This window comes from Salarias fasciatus, chromosome 14 (genome assembly GCF_902148845.1).
Source record: "Salarias fasciatus chromosome 14, fSalaFa1.1, whole genome shotgun sequence".
Classification (NCBI taxonomy): domain Eukaryota; kingdom Metazoa; phylum Chordata; class Actinopteri; order Blenniiformes; family Blenniidae; genus Salarias; species Salarias fasciatus.
Genome location: NC_043758.1, coordinates 11,944,329 through 11,967,213, shown reverse-complemented (window position 1 = coordinate 11,967,213; position 22,885 = coordinate 11,944,329). Strand labels below are relative to the sequence as shown.

The 22,885-nt window shown below is 41.4% G+C and overlaps 1 protein-coding gene across 1 annotated transcript; it reads left to right on the top strand.

The window, feature by feature from the left end:
* Window positions 1-415: 415 nt before the first annotated feature.
* Window positions 416-22,862, top strand: ptgir (prostaglandin I2 receptor). Its single transcript, XM_030108942.1, has 3 exons — window positions 416-632; window positions 740-1,760; window positions 19,988-22,862. The coding sequence occupies exons 2-3, from the start codon at window positions 927-929 to the stop codon at window positions 20,273-20,275; spliced, it is 1,122 nt and encodes a 373-aa protein (XP_029964802.1). The 5' UTR covers window positions 416-632; window positions 740-926; the 3' UTR covers window positions 20,276-22,862.
* Window positions 22,863-22,885: the final 23 nt, after the last annotated feature.

Below are 22,885 nucleotides of genomic sequence, written 5' to 3'. Positions count from 1 at the left end.
ACCTGGCGGAGTGCAAGACGAGCGTGGCAACTGTAAAGAAGATATTAACACGAACAGAACATTTACAAAACAACATTATCTGCAAAATACTGTATAATTCCAGCTCATGTGTGAATTGTGTGAGTTGAAAACATGCAAGGGAAGTTCAGAGTGTTTAATGTAGGTTCAATAAATGTGAACATTCTCAGCATGTATAAATATTCCTTTACCCCAAAACATTGGAGTTGTCATTATTAGTGGTTGGTTTTTATGGGAACAAGGGGAATGAGTGAATGAGTTGAAGCTCTGATGGACTTGTCAGTCACCTCTCGGTTAGAAAGCCTGTTTAATGCTGATCTGAGTCACAGCAGTGGGAGGGACCAAACATTGATGTGAAACACACAGAGAGGCGCCGCACACACTCAGAGAGGGAAAGTCAGAGGAGGAGAGAGACGCGCGACAGTCTGTCTCTCAGAGCCTCTGGATTTGGAGTCAGGACCCCTTCAGCGGCAGTTTCAAACTCCCGGACTCAGACGTTTGTGCACAGGTTGCGTTTACATCCAGTCTGAACCGGAGCGGCCGAAAGAGGAACAATCAAGAAAGAAGAAGTTTTTATTTCATGTCTTGTTGCTTTGCGACAGAGTCACTGAAAGGTGAGTCAAATTTCCTTGTTTCACTGATAGTGAAGAAATGTTTACTTGGTTCGGGGATATTGAATTGCTTCTTACCTGAGCATGAACACTTTCTTTGTGTCCCACAGAAATAAAGAAAGAAGAAATAGAGGAAGAGAGAGACTCATGTTTTAACTCTGTCCAGCATCATGGATCCTGTCACCTTCCATCCTCCACCAACAAGACATTTCTGTTGCTTACAAAGGAATCCTGAGATATTCCCACACTAAGCAGAGACTTTTTTGACTTTTTGTTTTCCTTTCAAGCACGATAAACATGAACAGTAGCTTTGTTTCCAACGGATCGTGTCACACTACGTCCTGCAGCGTGGGTCGGGACGGGAAGCCGGCTCCCAGCATCATCATGTTCCTGGCCGGCGTGGTGGGAAACCTGCTGGCCCTCTTCATCCTGGGAGTCCACCAGAAGGAGCACCGCTCCAGGTCCTCGGTCTTCTGCATCCTGGTGACCGGCCTGGCCCTCACGGACCTGCTGGGCACCTGCCTGCTCAGCCCGCCCGTCTTCATCTGCTACGCGCGCAACATGTCTCTGATAACTCTGGGCAGTGAGCGGCTGTGTAACCTCTTCGGCTTCGCCATGAGCTTCTTCGGCCTGGCGCCCACCCTCATCCTGTGCGCCATGGCCGTGGAGCGCTGCCTGGCCATCAGCTACCCTTATTTCTACTCCGTACACATCCGCCGCAGCTTTGCTAAGATCACTCTTTTCTTGATTTACCTCTTCTCCTTGGCGTTCTGCCTCCTGCCGTACATCGGCTACGGTAAATTCAGACAGTACTGCCCTGGAACGTGGTGCTTCATCGACATGGATGCAACAGGGGACGAGCAGGCCAGCTTGGTGCTGGCCTTCTCTCTGTCCTACTCCACCCTCATGGCGCTGCTGATCGTTGCGGTGTTCGTGTGCAACGGCTCGGTGATAGTGAGCCTGTGCCGGATGCACCGGAGCCAAATAATCCGCCGCAGCTCGGTGGCGCCGGTGGGGAGGAAGAGGAGGCTGAGCCTGGCCTGGTTCGGACACGGCGAAGAGGAGATGGACCACCTGGTGCTGCTGGCGCTCATCACCGTCATCTTCGTGGTCTGCTCCCTGCCTCTCACCGTGAGTTCATGTTTTCTTTCCCTTCAGCACGTGTTCGCTCAGACTCGTGGTTTCTTTTTTTGCCAATCTTGAAAGTGCTCACTTCCACTTTTCGTACTGATTCAGGATTCATCATCAGCCTGTTTTGACATTTTACTGTGGAAAAAGAGAGAAGAGGTGACACCCAGATGTGTCATTTTTTGACCACATTGAACTATGAATAAGACAACAAACTACAGAGACATGAAAACAAATTAAAGAGACTTGAAGCCTAATTGTAAACAGAAAACTGACTTTTTAAGTGGTTTTAGTCATCGCATGCTGTCAATACAGGGTCCAGTCTCCAGGAGGCTCTGCACCCCCTCCGTCTCTTCAGTCATAAAGTCAGTTTTGCCTCCTCATTTTAGAATTATGTGCAGAGAGAGCTTGGATGGCACGGCGGTGGTTTTAGTTTTCGTTCCTGTGGTGTGTGTTTTTGTGCCCGGTTGGAGCCTCTGAGGGTTGTGCCATGCTCTCCGGGCTCTGCTAATAAAAGGCGTGTCTCAGGCGCCGGCTTCGCCACACGCAGCATGCTGTCGGTGCCCGTGTGTGTTTGTGTCGCGTATTTGTGTGCCTGGATCTGTGTGCGACTCTAATTGAGAGGAGCGTACTTAACTTGAAAACCCTGGAGGACTGGTCTGACCTAACCCTTCCCAGAGGGCAGCACTCCTCTGGCTGGAGTCCAGAATTAAAGAGTCCTCAGCCCCAACTTCTGAGCACAAGACATGATGTCTTGAGAAATGTCACGTTTTGGAAACAAGGAACAGCTGCAGGATTAATGAACGCGACTTTAAAAGGCTTTGCCGCTCTGGCACGTTGTTTGGAGGAGCTTACAGGAAACAGAGGAAGAGACGATGGTTCACGCTCTTGCTATTCACCACCTACTTAGCACTTGTGTCTGGAGGGTTTGTGGTAAACGCTGTGCCTGAAGACTTGGTATTCCTCCTGAGTTTATGGTGAAAGCTCCTGTGGAGGGTGAGCGGCGATGACGGCATCGAGATGTCAACACACGCAGGAAGGGGTTCAGGAAACCCCGACTTCATGTGTCACACTCTCACAGGATGCTTCTACAGTGGCAATGCTTTTCTTTGAAAGAAACCTTTGTGTCGCATCTCAGGAGGACAGAACATTGCAGTGAAAAATACCTACATGAAGAAAAAAATATATATAAAAAACAAAGCACTATGAGGTAGTCAGTGAGAGACACACAACCACCTCAGAACGAGACGTTACTGTTTCTCACCAGCCTGCAAGGAGTCAAAGAGACATTAGGAATCGAGTCAAAATGAGTCTACATGCTGTAACAAATGCATAGTAACTGTACTTCCTTCATTTACAGAGTAGCGGTTTAGCAGCGTCATGGGGGGGTTTTTTCAGTAATAAGTAGGTCAAGGTTGTCGGAGAGCCTTTCGCTGTGTTGGAAGATCAGAGTCTGAATCTTCATCACCAATCAAAACATATGAAGAAGTATAAGAATTTGACTGATGCAAAGAGGAAACAGGAGCTTATCATAACGATGCATTATTCTGGTTTTCAGCATCCAAAACGCGTTTTTATTTGTGAATAAAACTTATGTCTTGTTTCTCAACTTTAGTCCCAGTTTTTAATGTGGTCTCCTTGGAGTAAATAATAGGCTTCGCTCTGGTGTAGAGTGTGTTGGAATTTTCTGTTTCATTACTTGTTAAATGAACAAACAGATAATTAAAAAAAACTCTAACAGTCCCGCTGACATCATGAAAAATGCAACAAGCTATTTTACACATTTGCTGTATTTCTCACTATTTCTCAGCATGCTAAATATAGATGTTTACTTATGTTGTGCATTTTTAAGAGATGCTACTCATAAAGAGTTCTGAAGTGATTTGTGTGGCATCACAGTTTGATTTTTAGGGATGGCACGTTTTTTTATATGCAGACTTACCGATCAGTATCACACTCTCTCGTTAAACAGCCTTACAGCCGCAGGCCTGATCCTTGCAGAATACATATTGACATGAATGATTTAAGACCCTGTTAGTAAGAAATGAAAGATGCATGTGTCATCTCAGCAGACGTGTGGGAGTGTTCCCGTTGGCTCATGGGCATGTACACCCCTGTGGTCGTAACCAGACGACCTGAGTCGGCGGTGGTGAACGGCGTGAGCGCCTGAAAGCAGCGCCGGCATGCTTGTAGACGCATGCGGGCCCATGATTAACGCCAGCCGCTTCGCCCGAAGCCAAACACATATTCTGGCACAAGGTGATTATTGCCAGGAAAAAGAGTGTAAAGTTTATTTACAATATGGACTTGCAAGTTTTATCTTTCACAGAGAAAGGCGACAGTCAGACAGATTTTGCACTACACACACACACACACACACACACACACACGACAGTGTGCCAAAACAAGCTTCCTTCTGAACATGTGTTTCTGTTTAACAGTCATTTACCCGCAATGTTTTGGTGTAACTGGACGTGAGTGTGTGTGACTGTCTCTCTGGAGTTCCCTGCCATCACCTATAGCCAGCTGGGATCAGTCCAGCTCCAGATAAACCACGACCAAAGACGTACAGCTCGCCTCTCTGTCATTCGCTCTCATGAGGAGCGGCTGTCCAAAGGTCAGAGAAAGAAAGAAGAAGGAAAAAACAAAATAACTGAAAAATGAACACTTCCCTTCTGAATTGAAGTCTCACAGGGCATAATCAGGAAACATTGAGTAATTCTGGCCCAGAGAGATGAATAACACTTTCAGATTTTCTTTTAAGAAATTAGTTTTGACAGTCTTGCAGCTTTGCACGAAAACATTTTCCCCGGCCCGTACACAGCGGAGGGCAGAGCTTGAAGCGGTGGCCTGTTTGATGCAGTGTGTTGGAATTTTAGAAGAAAAGTGACATTTTTTTTAAAGAAATATTTTCTCAAAGGTCAGAGTTTAAAGGTGAGCTGCTGCTTGAAGTCACTTGTTAGGCATTCTCCAGAAAAACGACATTTTCTGGAGGGGATTGTGCATTTCGTGCTCATCCATCACCTGTGAATTTTTGTCCTGAAACACTCGGGCTTCCCAGGCCCGTCACACTGCAAACCTGCTCTTTGATGTAATTTATCACCTCCGATTGATTTAAACCCTCAGCGAGAATTATACAGTTATAGTGTGACGCTTGCTACTGGAAACGATAAGAAGCCATTAAGTCGTAGAAGTCAGTGTGATGAATAAGATCACCTCTGCTGCTCTGATTTGTTTGGTGGAGTTTGAAACACATTTTTCTTGGTTTGCTCTCCGCTTGACACTATGAAAACTTTATAGATGAACTGAATATATGGTTTCTGCTTGTTAAATGATTTAAAACAGAGAAAAAATCCAATCGTTGCACAAGATTTAAAGTGTCTACTGCCAGTCCAAGTAAACACAGCTAAATCAACTTTATGCAAAGAGTAGACCACCAAATCAGACATGCAACACTGACTGTTTAGTAGTGTCTTATGTCATTTGAAATGAAATCTTAGAGTTTTGGCTTGTGTGTGAAAAAAAATATATATTTTACGATGTTTTCTAATAATGAATACACACTATGAATTACAGCTCTGGACTCACATTGTGCTTGTATTCTCATGTGAACAAATGTGCTGCTTTGTTCATCCTTCCTTCACTATAATGTTCTTCCTGGAGCCACAGGAGAAAAGCCATCGCTGGTCGATACCGAGATCAATAAAGCGCTCCACTCATGTCATTCACCATTGCGAAGATTTGTGGGTTTAGATCTAATTTCCCCCGTTGCCACAATAATAACCAGTGAATAAGGAATAACGTACGATCTGTTTTTCTTCTTTTAGGCAAAAATGCAACTTTACTTCATGGTAGAAGAGAATTGATCACACAAGTTCTGCCTAAAGATATGAAGTTTCCACTGAATAATATTGCAGCCCATTATTGATGCATGTATGAGAGGTTAGATGTCATTAAGTGCAGAGAGATCCATAAACCAAGTTTCACCTCACTGAGCTGAAAGTAGCGGCACGAGGTTTACTTCAGATCTTCCAATAGTGCTGATCTAAAAATACACTTGATGGATATAAAACTCAATTTAAGTGCAAAATGCTGGACCAGAGGTTGGGAAGTTGAAAGTGTAATAAAGACATAATGGTACCCTGTGGAGTTGCTTTCATAAACAAAGCTGTATACATTCAGTTTTTCTCACCAAAACACAGTCAGGCCGACATGTGGACGGTATCTTCTTCCTCATAAAGGGTTTTATTGTTTACATTCGTTATTGCTCGCTCACAGTATTTTTTGAAGCATGAGCACAGAGCACCCTAACACACATCTGAAAGAGTAAAGCAGTTAAGCTGTGACCCCACCCATAAAAGAAATTGTTAGAGGTCAAGAAACTTTACTGCCTCCAAGGAAAAAATGCACAACAATCAAAATGTGCCTAATTGAGGCTGATTAGATTGTCTTTGAAGAATCAAAGTCAGAGAGAATGATGGTTGCTTGGAAGATGCTGCTCACAAGCTGTTTTGATCCATTTACAATAAAAAAGCATCACAACTCCAAAAAGCTGCACAACACCTCATCACTCTGAGGGGCTTGACAGGTTGAGGAAGAAAAAGGAGTCCTCTGAACAAAATGAAGCAAACCTAACACGATGTATCATGGTGGGTTTTTTTGTCTTCAGCGGAAAGGCCTTTTTTTTTTTTTGCCTGTGAATCCCAACAGCCATTTACAGTAATATTATCAAATGTGAACAGTATTTCCAAGTTTGACATTTAACCACAAAACCAAAACTACCTATCCAAATAAACCATGTGTCGCTGGAGAATTGTGGGGACACAGTGTGGTTGAGAGGACTGGTCTGTGAGAAGGGGCTCATCCTCCCACACACTCATTTAACCAATGAAAAATACAAGCGTTTTCCTCGTCATGCTGACAGTAGACAAAATGTAGCTAAAATGAACATTTTAACAATAATCACATTTAGGTACATGTCTTTGCCTGCCTGCAGGGCTTTTGTCAGAAAACAGACAACAGAATCACGATTGCGGTTGTTCAAAAACAGCCGAGAGCGATGGTGTCTGTGGACGTGCCCAGTCAAAACCCAGGTCTGAATGCCAAAGAAAATATGCTGATGGACTGGATCGGTTTTCACAGACACTCCCCGAGTCCAACGAGTTCCAGATTGGCTCATTCAGTGCGAACACAAAGGGGGAAGTCCCTGATGTCTATATAATAACTTCCAGAGGTAGTTTTAGATGAGTCGAGTCTGCTTTTATGCAAAGTTTGGAACGATCGTTTTATCTGCTTGATTGCATTTTATTTGCCTAATCTGATTCCTCGCTTCCTTCGTCTGAGTCTGTTCCAAACTGAAAGATGGATTTGGCCAATGGGACATTTCAAATAAAGGGAAACTTCTTGAAGTAACAATAAGCAGATGGCTTGTACCTGTTGGCTGCTGCTTGAAGGCTTGATATAGCAAAATCACTGTCTGCACAAGATAGGAGTTCAGTTTGTTTAGGATATATACCGCCCAAGCAGATACATTTCAGAGGAATGTAATGCTGAAGCGTCTTATTGAGGCCTCCGGTAGAGGAGAGTCATGCGTCTGCAGGGTGGACAACACTACATTTTTTTTTTTCTTTTTGAATTAGTAAAGATTGAGAAACCAGTGAAAGAGAAAGAACAGGAAAGCCTTGAAAAGTGTCTTCAGGATGTATTCAAGATGTGTGGGTTTTTATTTTGTTTATGTGTTTTAAACAAGCATCCATAAAATATTACAGCATCTAGGGTTACTGCCAGTGGCTTTTTCCCTCCCAAAAGGTTTTATGAACCACGCTTTCATGTGCGACTGGCCTGTTATTAATAACAATGCCGCCTACTGCACATGCCTCATAGGATACATCTGGTTTCTGGCTCCTCTTTGAGTCTTTTCTGTCCTGAGTGCTAATCGTGCTTTTAAAGAATTTCAACTTCACCAGATTGCGTGATGGTAGAAGGAAACATCTTCTAGCTGAATGGAAAGCACCCTTTTGTGTCATCAGCATAATATATGACCTTTTGCGAGGTTTTCGGAACGAATCTACACAGAATGGGAGCGGCCCACACTGAAACGTAAGGAGACACACACTGCGAGGGTTAAGAATAGCTGTATAGACAGAGATCAACTTCATCTCCTGGGCTATTTATGCGCTCCAGGTGCTGCTGGCACTTTAACTTCATTGATAGCTACTACGAGGAAAGGTGATGCCCTGCAAAGCAGCGCCTGCCTTTGTGAAAGGAACAATGAGGAATCCCTTTAGTGATGGTCAAACATTTAATCTGAGTGCAGCGTGCACGCACACACGCACAGACTAAACAATATTTCCTCTTGTTGCACTTGCCTGTATGGTTCAAAATTAATGACTCTGTGATAGATTATCTGCAGCTTCATCCTGTTTCGTTTGCACATTACTCGCTTCGACACGCACACAGGAAACTGGACAACAAATGATCTCAATTCAGGCCGTCCAGGTGGTGGAGATATCGAACTGCTTGGCTCGTGGCTGATGGAGACCATCGGCTTCAGGCTTCCGTCAGAATGCGATAAGAGGTGAGCAGTCTCTTAAAGACCAACGTGAGGAGCAAAAGTGATTATTCCATCAACGTCTGTTTAGTTATGTATTTTAAACATATCAATGAGCCAAGGATCTCCTATCAAACCTTTCGGAATCACAAATTCAACACATTTTCATTTTCCTTGTTGAAAGTTGTAGAACTTCAGCTAATTTAAACAGTCATGAGAAATATTTTCATCTGGCCGTTTGATGCTGGCCAGAGTCATCTTTTTTTTTTTTTTTTTTTTTTTTTTTTTACATTTTACAGTTTTCTGTAACGTTCAGCGATCTGGGAAGGAGAACTATTCAGTGTGACTGAACCAAAAGCACTCCGTTTGGGAGGTATGAAGGCAGAACACCAAGGCTGTAAAATGAAAACTACTCCGATGTCCTTTGGAGGTGAAGTCAGCCTCTGAGCCCCGTCAAGGCTTCACTGCGCTGCGTTCTTACCTGCACTTTCACCAGTTACTGGTCTTGTCTCCAATCACAAGGTGGAAAGTAACACTTTGCGTCGTCCTACGTGCGAACACACACGACCACACTTTTCCCATGATAACATCATACTAATAGAGAAACTGAGGCAAGGAACCTTTCAGAACTCTCTACAGAGCTCTGGTTCTCTTTTTAACCAAGAAGTAAAATAAAAAGCATTAATTATGGGTTTTCTTGAAACATATCAGGATTTTCAAAGCTTGTTTTATGAAGCTTGTTCTCAGAACAGCTGATGGCCTTTATTGAACTTTACTACTAGTTTTATTCTTGGTCTCTTTAATGAAAATGAATAAATTATGCTAGGAAAAGGCATCCACTTGACCCCTGAAAGCTCTCGGGCACGAAGCACTGGGAGCCCTTTTAAAAAAGTGATTTTGTACAATTTTGTCCTGACAGAAACAGAATACCGGTAATCTTTCTCTGCAGGCTACTTTACTTCAGTTTTAAACAGTGTCATTCAAAAGTAACAGCTTTGCTGTTTATTCACAGAGCTGTTTATGTGCTTGTTGTTAAAGCTTTGAGAGGAAATCTTTGTTTTCCCTCCAGAATCTACCTCCAAAACAGCTTTATTACCCACATCTAGTTCATTACACTGACTGAATAATAAACTGTGATCGATCTGGGCAACAGGTATTAGTTTCTTGCAAGCAAACAGCCCAGAGTAAATCTGTCTTCTGCAATCAATATGCAGCTCCAGACTCATTTCTTTAGTCCCTCAAGGTCTTATTGGAGCGAGCGTCCAGCCATCAGCAGCTGATGCAATGAACGCCTTGCTAGAAGCCTTCATGCAGATGCTTCTACTGGTGTAATGAAGTCTTCACAGTTATCTGCTTTACTCTGATTCTCTAATGTTATCGAGTAGTTTTCTCATGCTTCAGGAAAATTGTAAAACTTTGCACCGGTGTATTTGTCATGAGTAGGTTTTGTGTGTGTGTGTGTGTGTGTGTGTCTACCTTCACTGAACCCTCAGGAGTGTATTTGGAGAAAACACAAGAATACACCCTCAAAACAAGCCCAATATTAATATATGTGGTCAAATCCAATAATCTTAAGCAAAATGACCTGTAATGGGTTCAACAAATGATGCTTGGCTAGAAAACCACCTTAAGCCCCCCCCCCCCCCCCCCCCCCCCCCCCCCCCCCCCAAAAAAAAAAAAAAAAAAAAGGAAAAGGAAATGTTAAATGTCAGTGTTTTGTAGATTTTATACATTTGGAGCCCCAGAGACTGAACATGTATTCTCTCAAAATCGTAGCAAAAATATCTACAAGTTCGACGAGTTAGTCTTTGAGAGCACAGTAGAAAGAAGGTTGTTTTTTTTTTTATTACTTTAATCCATTAGAAACACTCTTATGTCTTGTATAAATATATTAGGCCTAATCTCTCGGCTTATTTTTCCAACTGTGACTTCAACAAGACCCAAACGTGACTCAACACACGAGGTGACGATGCAATGAATTAGATTCTTCGGGAAATGTCTGAACGGAAAAACAAAGCGCTTCTTGTTTCTTTCCTCACCTTGGCAGCGGTGTCAGTTGATATATGGCCTAATAAAACTTGGCTGAGGCACGGCAGTGAAATACAACACCCTCATATCAAACAAACCTGGAGGCACAATGTGCTGACCGAGGTGCCACAGGACACATGACAAAAGAAAACACTTGACACTTGTTCGATTCAATTCGCTGAGCTGATAAGCTCATGAAGCACGACGAGATTCTGCCAGACAGAGAGAAGTGACGTTCATGCAGTTATTATACTTACACAAGTTCACCGATGTGTGTTTTGTGATTTTAATCTATAATTATTATGCAAGGTTTTTGTGATTATTTGCGCTTTTCTGAAAATTAGGTATTGCACAGCTGTGCTGGTCATGCTGTGGTTCCAAGTGTATGTGGAGTCCAAAGTAAAGTTGTAAAGTAATTGTAGTCAAAATTATCTGCAGCTGCACTATTAGCAGCTGCTGAATGGTTCACTTGAAGGCAGTATTAAAAAATTCACTTGACATTTGTACACCTTTTAACACAGGCTGCAGAGTCTTTTTTTTTTTTTTTTTACTGTTCGACTGGGCATTTGGAGGGACAAACCTCCCTTCTTGTTCTGTGAATAAAGCAGGATCGACTGCACCACATCAACATCTCAAAGGATAAACCAAGTCGATAAAATGAAATGTACACGACAGGGACTTGCCAAATTCAACAGGGTAATTGCAGACAGGCCTCAGCATGGATTCCATTATTTGGGATTTAGAGTGAACCAGAGACATAGTTTACAAGTGCACAGAAGTTGAAAATATGTAATGGGAATACGTTTCCTCAACTCCCCAGTGACTCCAGAAACTCTCTCAGTGCACTAAAAATACAGTCAGTAACAATAATGCTGACTGAGAGATAGTTCTAACAATGCAAAGAATTTACAGTCAAAGTCACACAAGGCTCTTTTCTCTACTTTACGGTACTTTTTGAATTTTACTACACATCATAAACATCATAAGTCTGAGATATTGTTATGAGAAGTACTCATGCTAAATCCTGTCAGCGTTAACAGGGTAGGGATAAAAGTTTATATGATCATGGAATGTGTTTAGAATATATATATATATATATATATATATTTAAAAAAAAAGGAAAACAGCCTGAGAAGTTGCAGATTTGTGTCAGTTCTGTTCAAATGGCTTCCTGCAGATAATCAATGCATGTAACGTGTGACTTCTGAACTCTGCATGATTATCACTAACTGGACTTTGATTTCTATGACAGAAGAAAGAGACACGCGAGCAGTTCAGGTGAACGCAAGATTTGGTAATCAAATGCCTCAGCAGGACAGAAGGGAGAAAACACGCAGCTCAAGCAGGGTTGTTGAAGCAGCCCTGCGGCTCTCAATCAGTGAACGACACCTGTCCAACCAGCGTCCAGCAGTCGCAACTGAAATTCATCTTCAATTAAGGAAGACAACAAAACAATCAAGGACTGACGAATGTGTCTGTTTCAGAAGTGAGTTTCTCCACCCAGATGCCGGCGGGCAGAACAGGTGGTTTCCACGACGCCTCGGGGTCTTTAAGATACACCTGACCTTCCTTTGTCGTCAGTCAGCGTAAAGTAGAGTTCATGTAGTTCAAGCAAATATTTAGTCACCGGAGCAGGTAATTCACTGACATAAGTGGAAGTTTGAATGTGAAAGGATGAAGGCGTGAGCAGATACGGCTGAAGGCGCCTGGAGTGATGGATGGATTGCAATAATAAAGCAACAGATGTCAGATGAACAGCTTTATTGGTATTACTGTAAAGCTTGAGCTGTACATAGCGTACAGCAAACACCTCTTATAGCCGCAGTAAAAGTGCCTGTCTGCTGTTGTCGTCTGTCGTTGTGAAAATCATAGCTTGGTTCATTTTTCACCATAAGAAAGAAAATGCATTAAACAACACATTTAGTTCTAAAACTGCATGGACCAGTTAGGACTTAACCTTTGTGATTGGTAAAGACTTCAAGAAGTTGACTGATCTTAAATGGATGGAGATAAATTTAGCATTTTCCGACTGAAGACCAGTTGACTATTCTTCATTTTTCCTTGGTATTAAAAAAAAAACAAAAAACAATACATTCTGTTATGTTTGAGTCAATAACAAAATCATACAAGATGCAAGAGTTACTAAATGATTTATATTTGGCTATTTTAAACCAAACTAAACCACTTTTTGAAAAAGAAACACATAGTGACTGGAGGATGTTAATCACAACACTTCACAGGTTTGTTTTGGAAAGATTGTTGCAGGTTTATATCACTGGAGTGAAGTCCGGACTTGGGAAGCATACAAGAATCCAGAAAGATCAGAAAATGAATCACATACAGCTGAAAGGCCAGGCCTGTCACATGATACCAGACGGGTTTTTTTTTCATCACTTGAAAACCAGTGTCCTCATGAAAAATGCATGACTTGACAAACTGCTCTCTGGTTGCCAGAAATATGAGCTACATTAGGATTTTTTTCTCTTTACAATAAATCTGTGTCTCCTTATATCGCTTGGGAAGCTCACTGAACCACGTTCATCATTCTCCAAATTGCTGAAATGCACAGCTGAGAAGAACATGATGGATAAACGTGCACAACTAAGGACCCATGTTTTTAAATACGCCAGTGGTTTTAAGTGGATGCTGTTCCTTGCCAGTAAATCACCACTAAATATCAGGCAGATACATAAGAGCAGCAGTGAAGTGAAGAAATGCTGTGGGCCTCTCAGAGTGTCGTAATAGGTGCAAAATTTTGAAACATGCTCGGTGTCAACATAATAACTGACTCATATAGTATGAGCCCACATCAAAATGTACATTGGTCAGTTAGAACAATATGGCTTCTGGCTCTTCAACAGTTCCTCACTTCCACTTCCTCCTTTGAGTGTCTATAAAAAAATATATATTTGAGGTTTAATGTTTTTTTTTTTTCTCTGAAGCAATAGACTGACCTGTTTTTTTTTTCTCTTCTGTTATTATTGTGGTTATTGTCAATGAGGAGAATTAGCAAGCTAATTTGACATTGCCATGAAAACTTAATTTCATACTCAGCATTTCATAAGTTTCTTCACAAAGCAAAACGGACAATGACGCGAAGGTCAACATGCAGGACTTGCTGCAGATCGCAGTTGTGTGTTTTGAATATCTACATTTACAGAGTTTTGTCACCTTGCATTCTGCTCCGTTCTCTGCAGCTTCAGTCACAACTGTTGCACCGTTCTGTGACTTGAATCTATTTTTGCACGGTGCTAACAGGCCTAACGGCTGCAGTTCTTTGGAACTTCTCGAAGTGAAAACTCGTTATTGGACGTGCAGTCACTGTAATTCCACTGAAGGTAATGTGTTGTAAAACAGACCGGTTTCACTGCCACTCAGTAAACACCACTGTATGTTTATGACGTCTCTGATGTAAACTCAATAAGTGATACCAATTCAACTCAAGTAATACCAATCTAAGTAATACTGGGTGAGGATATTTTCTCCACAGAGAAAGAAAGTCTCTACAGAAGTGGTGGATAGACAAATCTATTGATGAGACTGAAACATGCACATGATGCATGTGTCACCTTCTTCCTGCTCACAACACCCACTGCATGTTTTCCTGTATGTCATACATCGCAAACCGCCTTCTCGGTGACTTCCTTACAGATGCGTGGGCAGAGGCGAAATCACCAAACGCAGCGTGAACCTTCATCCTGTAACCTAAATATGCAGCGCATGAGTCTCAACATAAATCACACATGCCACAGTCAGCCCTGCTGTTAGAGCGGATCGCTTTTAATCACGGTGGTTTGACCCCTTCCTCCTGTGCACGATCCCTGACGGCTGGATAGCATCTAACACGGTGATGTTAGTATTTCCAAAGTGAACGTCCTGCACAGTGAATCAGAAGGTTACAGTTTGTTTGACCTAAAGATCACATGATCACATGCTACATCAGCAAATATGTGAAACTATTTAAATCTGGTGACAACAGAGTTGTGTGCAAAGGTGAACTCTTTCACCCCATTGTGAGAGCTCTCTGGCCCGAGCAAACTTCTGTGTGAAGTTTGCATGTTCTCTTTGCATGGGCATGGGTTTTTGTAAAAGGTAATCCAGGTAATACTCACAGGGACTACAGAAGTTAAGAAAACTTGTACTTCTATAATGTCTATGAACAGGTGTATTTGTGTGTCAGTTAAATTACATAGATGTGAACATTTTCCTTTAAAGGTGTTTTTAAAAAGAAGTTTCTATTTTCACCACTGTCGCCACGCTGCAGAGTGAATTTGAATCTCTTCATGGTGATACCTTGAATTTGAAATTAGTCTAAATACCTGATGAGCCAAAACTATTTGAGCAATGCTTTGTATCGCCACACGTGGTTTGAAGCACACACAGCACCGAGTTTCAGTTGCCTTTATGAAGTTGTGCTCTTGTGTCACACTGGCTTTAGCCTCACGTCAAGCTGCAGCTCATTTCAAAGCAGCGGTGGAACATCTGCGGAGTTGCTTGTTGTTCAAGAGTGAGATGAGAACATCTGAGTCTTGTGTGTTAGACGCAATTGATGTATGAAGTGACGACTTGTAAAGTATGTCACAAACATCTGAAACAACATCTAGAGAAGAGCAATGACTCAGAACTGCTGGTGGAGCTCGACATCTGTAAAGGGTTTGCTGATATCAGAGCAAGATCATTAACAATGTGTGTGTGTGTGTTTCTGCATTGCTTTCTTTGTATGATCTGAAAACTAAAAGCACATTGCACTTGCTCTGGCCCATCCTTTGGGATCCAAACTGATTAAATTGAATTTATGGTAATACAAGAATTTGTACTTGCCATAAGTGTTTGGCAAACTTAATGATCTAAACTGGTTTTGTAGTTTCAATACAGAATATTTCTGATAGATACTATGTGTCGAAACACATCAAAGGTTTTTAAAACTGTGTTTATAACAATAACAGCTTCACTTTCAATATGCGCAATATGAGTAATATCAGTTTTAAATCTATTCTCAAAATGACCCCTCATCCATTCATTCATCCTCCTCACCTGCCACGTTTTAAGCATTGCAGGAGGCAGGAGGCTGTTCTACCTGCCAGTAATTCGATTATGAGGAGATCCAATTAAATTCGCATCATGTAAAAACTTTTATCAGATTAGATGATAATTGGAGAATAATCAGGTTAGATTGACCCCATTGAGATTACGATCAGATCAGAGGAAGTCGTGTAACCCTGTTTATGATCCCATCAGAGTCCTTGTAAACTGCAAATCAGATTGTTTCCCACCGACAGAGATTTGTAAACGTGTCAGCTTCTTACGCACGGTGTTTTGAGAAATATTGAAGTGCTGAGCAAAACTGTCCCGTACAGGAGACGCTTCCACATCACGACAGAAAATGCACATCATGCTCTTCTCTCAGGTTAGAGTTCAGGGAAAAAACTACATGTGGGATCGTGTGTGTGTCACAAATGGCCAGTTTCACAGTGCAAAGCATTATGGGATTGATGCGCTGATTCATGATATTCTGGGGGTTTATACATCTGCACATCAATGACCTTGTAAACGCAACCAGTGGTTACCAAGCAGGACGCAATCTTTAAAGACTACCAGCCCACAACAGGAATAAATCACATTGTATTTTAGTCAGCAGATATTAAAACATCACAAATGCAGTTTTCTTATGAATTTTGATTATCTGCAACCTGCTCAGCACTAAATGTCTTTTAGACAGTCAGCAACTCATCAGTGAACAAAGCAGACAATTTAACCATATTACTGTATGTTTGCTTCATAGTGCAAATACCCAATTTCTCCCGAATACTGACTAGACAGATGACGTTTTGTCAATTTTGTTTGCTTTATCAAAATGAATTAAATATTTGTAAAAATATAAATCAAACACGCAAGACTGGAAAAAAAAATTAATTTTTTTCCCAAAATATGAGACTCCTCCAGAGACAGCACTTCTCCTCACTGTAAACAGTCGTCTCTGAGAGGAGAATAATCTCTGCTCTCTTGTCTCTTCTCATAGTTATGTAATGATCGCGCAGTGAAACAGGATCAGGAAGAGAGAGCAAGCAGGAGTCCGCCAGGACCACGAGATGGAAAATAATGGATCTTAGAGTGTAGACGTCCATTATGTGGTCTGTTTCCTGAAAGATGCTGCAATCATCGACCTCAAATAGCATCTCATGTATTTCTGACAGGATATATACACTTTAACACCAGACGGACTGGGTCCAGGTGCAGGCCCAGTCTGAGTCACAGGCAAATCAGACGGCCAGCTAAAAAGATTTAGGCCTGATGTATTTAGATGGGGGCTGCACGGTGAAGTAGTGATTGAAAGTCTCACCTTACAGAAAGGATGCCCTGGTTCCAGACTCAGGGCTCTTCCTGTGCATGTGTGGGTTTTTACCAGGTCGCCAGGTTTCCTGCTACTAAATAAATACTTCTCTGTTTGCACCCAACTAAACTATATCAACCTGGACGAGGCCCCACTGCCATCCTCGTCCCTCCCTAAAGCTCTGGCCCTGGTGATAAGTACATTTATAGTAATAACTAAAGACAACATTTAAATCTAAAATGAGTTGACCTTACTGATAACCAGCCCTGCTGGTTGGTCGGCTGCGGATGATGCTGGATGTGTTTGCACATGTTCGACATGCCGAGTCAGCTGCCTGCGATGTACTGAATGCATGTGTTTGTACAGTGCATGTGTGGATAGATTCACATTTGTTGAATTTATACGTCTATAAGCACTTTCACAGTTTGTTCCTTCAAAGGTCTGCGTGCACCTCTGTTCTCCCGCCTGATGGTTACCATCCTCCTGCCCTGTTGCACCGTCTCTGGTCGGCTCTTTAACCGCAGTCTGATGCATTAATACCCCCACCCGCCCCCCCCCCCCCCCCCAACCCCTGTTTAAGGAGAGCCTGACAAGTCATCAGTTTTGGCCCCACAGCCCGCGGTGCTTCGGGATGACGGCTGGTGATTTACGGCTCTCTCCGTGGGACTTAAGGTCTGCGGAGAGGACCATAAGAGGCAGGGTGGCATGCAGAAACAGACGCACAAGTGAGGGTGGTAATGTGGAGTCAGACAACAAAGCGATGATGATGGCGGAGCGTATGAGGTGGCATGTCTGTTTGAAATGTTTCTGGCTGTGCGGTGTGATAAATTCAGGGGACAATAACTTTGAGTGGAGAACCAGGGACATTTGTCTTTGAGTCTGTTAGTGTCTTATATCACAGTACACCGTAACTTTACTTTTACTTAAAGTATTCACTCTGGTGAAGCAAATTAATTAAACCCATTAAGTAACCCAATAGAACCCATTATTAAGTGATTATACATTGTGTGTGTTTTGGTTTTTTGCACAACCCTTTAGTAAAACATGATGTTGCCACATTTAGAGAACTTGGTTGATTTTGCATGAAAGCATAAAATTTAACAAAGGTCTGGTGCAAATCAGGGTTGGTAGTTTATGTTGTCATCTCATGATAACTGGGGTCAATTCAGCACTGTGTCATTTGTCAGGAGAGTTTGCATGATCTTCCTATATCTTTGTGGGTTTTTTTTCTCACTCAAGCTTCTTCCAATGATCCAAAATACATTTTTCCCCACAGATTTCACTGCTTTTTTCATTGTGTTTATGGGCTTGCAGTTCAATGATGTAACGAGCCGTGTCAAACAACTACGATACATCCAATACAAATCAATATGGAGCTTTGAGTTGTCTTTAGATGATCGCTGAAAGTGATGGAAGATGTAACACTTGGTGCATTTGATTACTGAAAATGAAACATTTCAATTCTACTTTCAAGCATTTTTATTGGAAATGCGTGGGAAGCACATAGGTCTCTCCAATTCTTCTGAACTCTGAGCTGGATGAAAAATCAATAGATGAATGATACAGACGGAGGAAGCCATTACATATCACAGAAAAGCCAGATATAATGCTGAGCAATAACTGTTCAACAGAAGAAACTGTAGCTTTCTGTGAAATTCCTGTAGATCATCCATCCATCCATCTTCTATGCCGCTTTATCTGGTTACATGGCATGCATGTCAGTGCATGTGAATGCAGCTGTAATGGGTAAATACCGCTGAAATCATCCGACAGCACGAGTTGAGCAATACAAAAAGTTCACAAAACCTCAAAGAGCTTAATCACTTCCCAAAAAGTGAGGAACATCTGGACGTTGTTTTTTTCCACTTTGATCTGTAATCCCCACTCACACATGTGATGACTCTTTTCCAAATGTTTGTTTTTGAACTCCTGTCCTCAACACGAAAGCCACATTGCAATGAATTTGCACCCGGTTGAGAGACTTTCTTCCTTGTAAGTATATCTTTCAATCAGTGCGCGAACTGATCAGTGTGAGTCCATTATTCTGCATGTTAAGACATATGGCTTATGTCTGGACTTTCTGCTTGTCTGATGATCCTTCTACTCGACTGATTTGGCCCGGCTCTGGATGTTCTCCTTCTGGCCCCTCTCACACTGTCGCACACTTATTAGTTTTCAGTTCGGACCCTAGCAACAGGGAAACATTTACACGAATGTACAAAAGCATTCAATCAGCACAAGCCATTCATTAGGCCACTGTTTGTTGGATGTTGCATTGAGGGAAATGGGGGATTGTTGATAGAGGAAGATGAACAAGGTGACAAAGAAGCTTCCTGAGCCAGCTGCTGCTTCTCTCTCTCTCTCTGCTCAGCATGAGTAAGCAAGCAAGCAGCAGCTGCTGTCTGAGCTGTCTGTCTGTGGTCCATCAGAGCTGAAAGGTCAATTGCAAGAGGAAAAAAAAGAGTTATGCTTTTGTCAAGTAGCTTTGCACTGGTTTGTATTTAGGACACTTTGTATTTCTATTGGAAACGGATGTTGACATTTTGCAAAGCCTCGAACAAGACAAACCACATCTGTAGCTGATACTGATGCTGCACACGCGGTCGCATTCCCACATGAACACATTTGAAACCGCTCAGCGTTCAATCTTTACAGATCAGTTATCAGGTAGATAGGAAAACACATCAATAAGATGCCATCATACTAACAGAAACTCAGACAGTGATCTTTTAATTAGGCTACATGTTGAAAACTTGAATAAAAACAATGAAAATTTCATTGCATTTATGTCATAAACGAACACTGTTTTACTTTATAGCCAATTGAAGGCCTTTGTAATTGCCATCTTTTCTGTCATTGATTGAGTTGACATTTAGTATCAGCATGCAACCTCCTCCGTCTTACTTGGATTGGATTAAGTAAGCATCGTTGGGTTTTAATGCAAAGTATCTGACTCTCCTGCTCTCTATTATCTAGTGAGTCAGACTTCTATGAATATAAATAGGCAATAACAATGGTGTGCCATTGTCTACAAGGTACATTTCCAAATTATCTTGATGCCTTATGTAACTACTGTTTAGGCAGCTGTGGGAAAAGCAGCCATTTTCCCACCCTGCACTCTGGTGGTGAGACCATGCCGGAATCTCTCCTATCATTCAATACATTTAGAGATATTATTAGTAGTCAATTTCATGTGCATTTATGCACTGTGTTTTTTTCTTTTGTTATTTTTGTTCGGTTTGCACATTTTGTGACTTTCTTTTGTCTTGTTAAAGTTAAAGTTTCAGAAATAAAATTCACTTTTTCTCTCTCTCTCTCTAGATTGCAGGTTTTATCAACGCCATTCATCCATTTTGTGGAGACAGGGAGAACCTGACCGCTTTCCGTTTCTACGCCGTCAACCCCATCGTGGATCCCTGGGTCTTCATCATCTGCCGCAAGTCTGTTTTTCGCCACCTGTGCTCTCTGCTGAGCTGTCGCTTCAGCAAAGGAGCCGTGAAGACGACGGCGCACTGTGCTCTGTCTTTACCCCTCGACCACAACATACAGCGCGACCCACGAGACGAGACAGCTGCACAGAGCAGCATGTACTCAGGTTTACCTCTATGACCCGCAGGCGGAGCTGGCTCTGGAGGACGGGAGGCTCGGGAATCTACAAACATGAAACACGTGAATACTGGATTTCTGTACTCAGCATCTTAGCGCACAAAGACAAGTATCAGTCACAGTGGAGACATTTTACATGTGACTGACCCTTCCTCTGTAAAAAGAATGATTGCACTGACCGATAATCTTCCCCTGACTCATGGATGGGTTTCAACATTGCAAGATGAGTTTTGCCATGGAGAAAACTAAACTGACAGGACTATGGGACACAGCAGATCACATGAAGACCAGGAAAAGAGAAGTGTACTGGGGGGAGCCAAGAGATGAACATTATGCATGAATGTGAATTTTTTTTTTTTTTTTTTTTTTTTTTTTTTTTTTTTGTAAAACAGTCTTTTGAACATCAACTAGAGGTTCAAGAGTTTGTCTATTTCATTCTGCATTCACCATCAGAAGCAGGCCGTTGTCTAATAATCCAACATGCTTATTCAGATTATTAATGTCTTAACTAGTCAGCAGCCATGCTAACCAGTCCCGACTATTTTGGTATAAACTGCACTGATGCTTTGTAAATACGGCACCAACAGTGATCACTATTCGCTGATCAGCACTAAATTTAAACTGAGTACCACTTAAGCTGATGAGAAACTATCCTGGTAGAGATTTGTGGTTCCTAAGTAAATTACTGAACAGAATTTAGCCAATGGAGATGTGAAAGGGCAGGTTAAGAGATGAGCCATTAGTGTAACTAGCGCCAGAGACTTCTTCAAAATTTCACGGCAATCTATCCTACAGTTTACCATTTAGATCGACCTTGCAATACTTCACATGGAATGTGACACAGCATCAATACAGTCCTTTTAAAGAAGACTTTGTATTGTCGGGCAGACTTTTTATTGCTTTTCCTTGTAATAATGCTTCCTAACACGAGATAATGTTGAGAGTCCCTCTAAACTCTATTGATTTCTCTGTCAACCAAGACAGGAGAAAGAAGACATGAATGCCCATGTAATGTAATTGTTTAAATGATGGTAAATAAGATGGCAAAGCTGACATTCCATCAATATCAATACTGCACCTTTAGGGGGTGCAAAACTGATAAAACAGATAATAAGGCAAGATAATAGGAAGCTTCACTCAATAGGCATCATTCTTTTGGATACAGTGATAGAATAGCAATGAAATACTTTATTAATCCCAGGGGAAATTCTTCTTAATAGCTCCATACAGACAAAAAGCACGTAAGAAAAGTAGATATCAATAAGGCAGAGTAAAGTTAAATGAGTTATATTAATTCTTAATATATATCGGGCTGAGCTAAGTGGTGACTGATGTAAGCATACAAGAATGAAATTAACACCAAAAAAAACCAAAACACAATAAACACTATTTACAATGAGTTACAGAGTCTTATTGCCAGTTAATACCTATTAATCCAATAGGAATTGAGATTTCAGTCTCACACACACACCCACACATGCACAGAGAGGCCTTGGTAACACAATTGTACAAAGGTGACTGTGCTGACCATAATAACCGCCGTTAAATGGGTAAATACAGCATAAGTGCTTCCTGACATACACAGTAAAACTCCCACTGTTCCGTCTGCAGCAGTCTGTTTGCTCTCGGAAAAGTTGCAAGGCTGTGAAAATGTAATAAGTATCTATAAATGTATCTTTGTGTATAGTTTCTGTGATGTACTATTTACACTTGTGTTTATTCTCTGAAAAAAACAAAACAAAGGTATGACTTAAATCTTCCTTATTATTAATGGAACAATGAGAAAATTGAATTAGAAATACTCCAAGGCCATAGTGCAATTCATCTTGAAAGACCACTTTATTCCCACCTGATTTTGGTTGCAGCTCACCCACAATGTTGCTGCGTTGCATGAGCACTGCATTACTTTTCTTCTTGTCAGAATTTAAAGCTACCTATGATGATTGTGAATGTTTTCTTACTTTTAAAGAATCTCTGCTGCTGCTACACGCACTGTGATGAATCTTTCACGTTTATGCAATGCTATGCATGTTTGTGTTGTGAATCCCTATATCTGCGTTTGTTTATGAGCTGTGCAAATACCAGGAACGATGATGTGAGGTACTGTTGACTATACTGTACGTTTACTTTTTGCTTATGTGCATGCACCCGTGTAAGTTAAGCATGTTATCACTTGCACTTAATTGTTCTTTGAGGGTTACTGTTAAATATTTGTATATCTATTAAAATAAGTAAAATTAATTTAGGAAAGAAATATATGAAGATTTCATTAATGCAAAAAAAAAAAATATTAGCAAATGACCACTCAATTTATGTTTTTGCAGGTTAGGTTCTGCAACCTGAGCATTATTGCAACACATGCACATAAAGGGAAGTGCAGCACAGTGAAAGATGGTGGTTGTCTTTAGGCTTTTACAGTTGTTGAAGCCCTCAGGAACATTTAAATTCAAATCCTGTACAGTTTGTATCTGTCATGTGTATGTGTCTAATTTTTCATATGAAGGTTGTCAGAAATAAATTTAAATGGACTGTTGTTCACTGCTATGATCTCCAATTTGCAAAAAAAAAAAAAAAAAAAAAAAAAAAAAAATTGAATCCAAATGCTGAAAGACA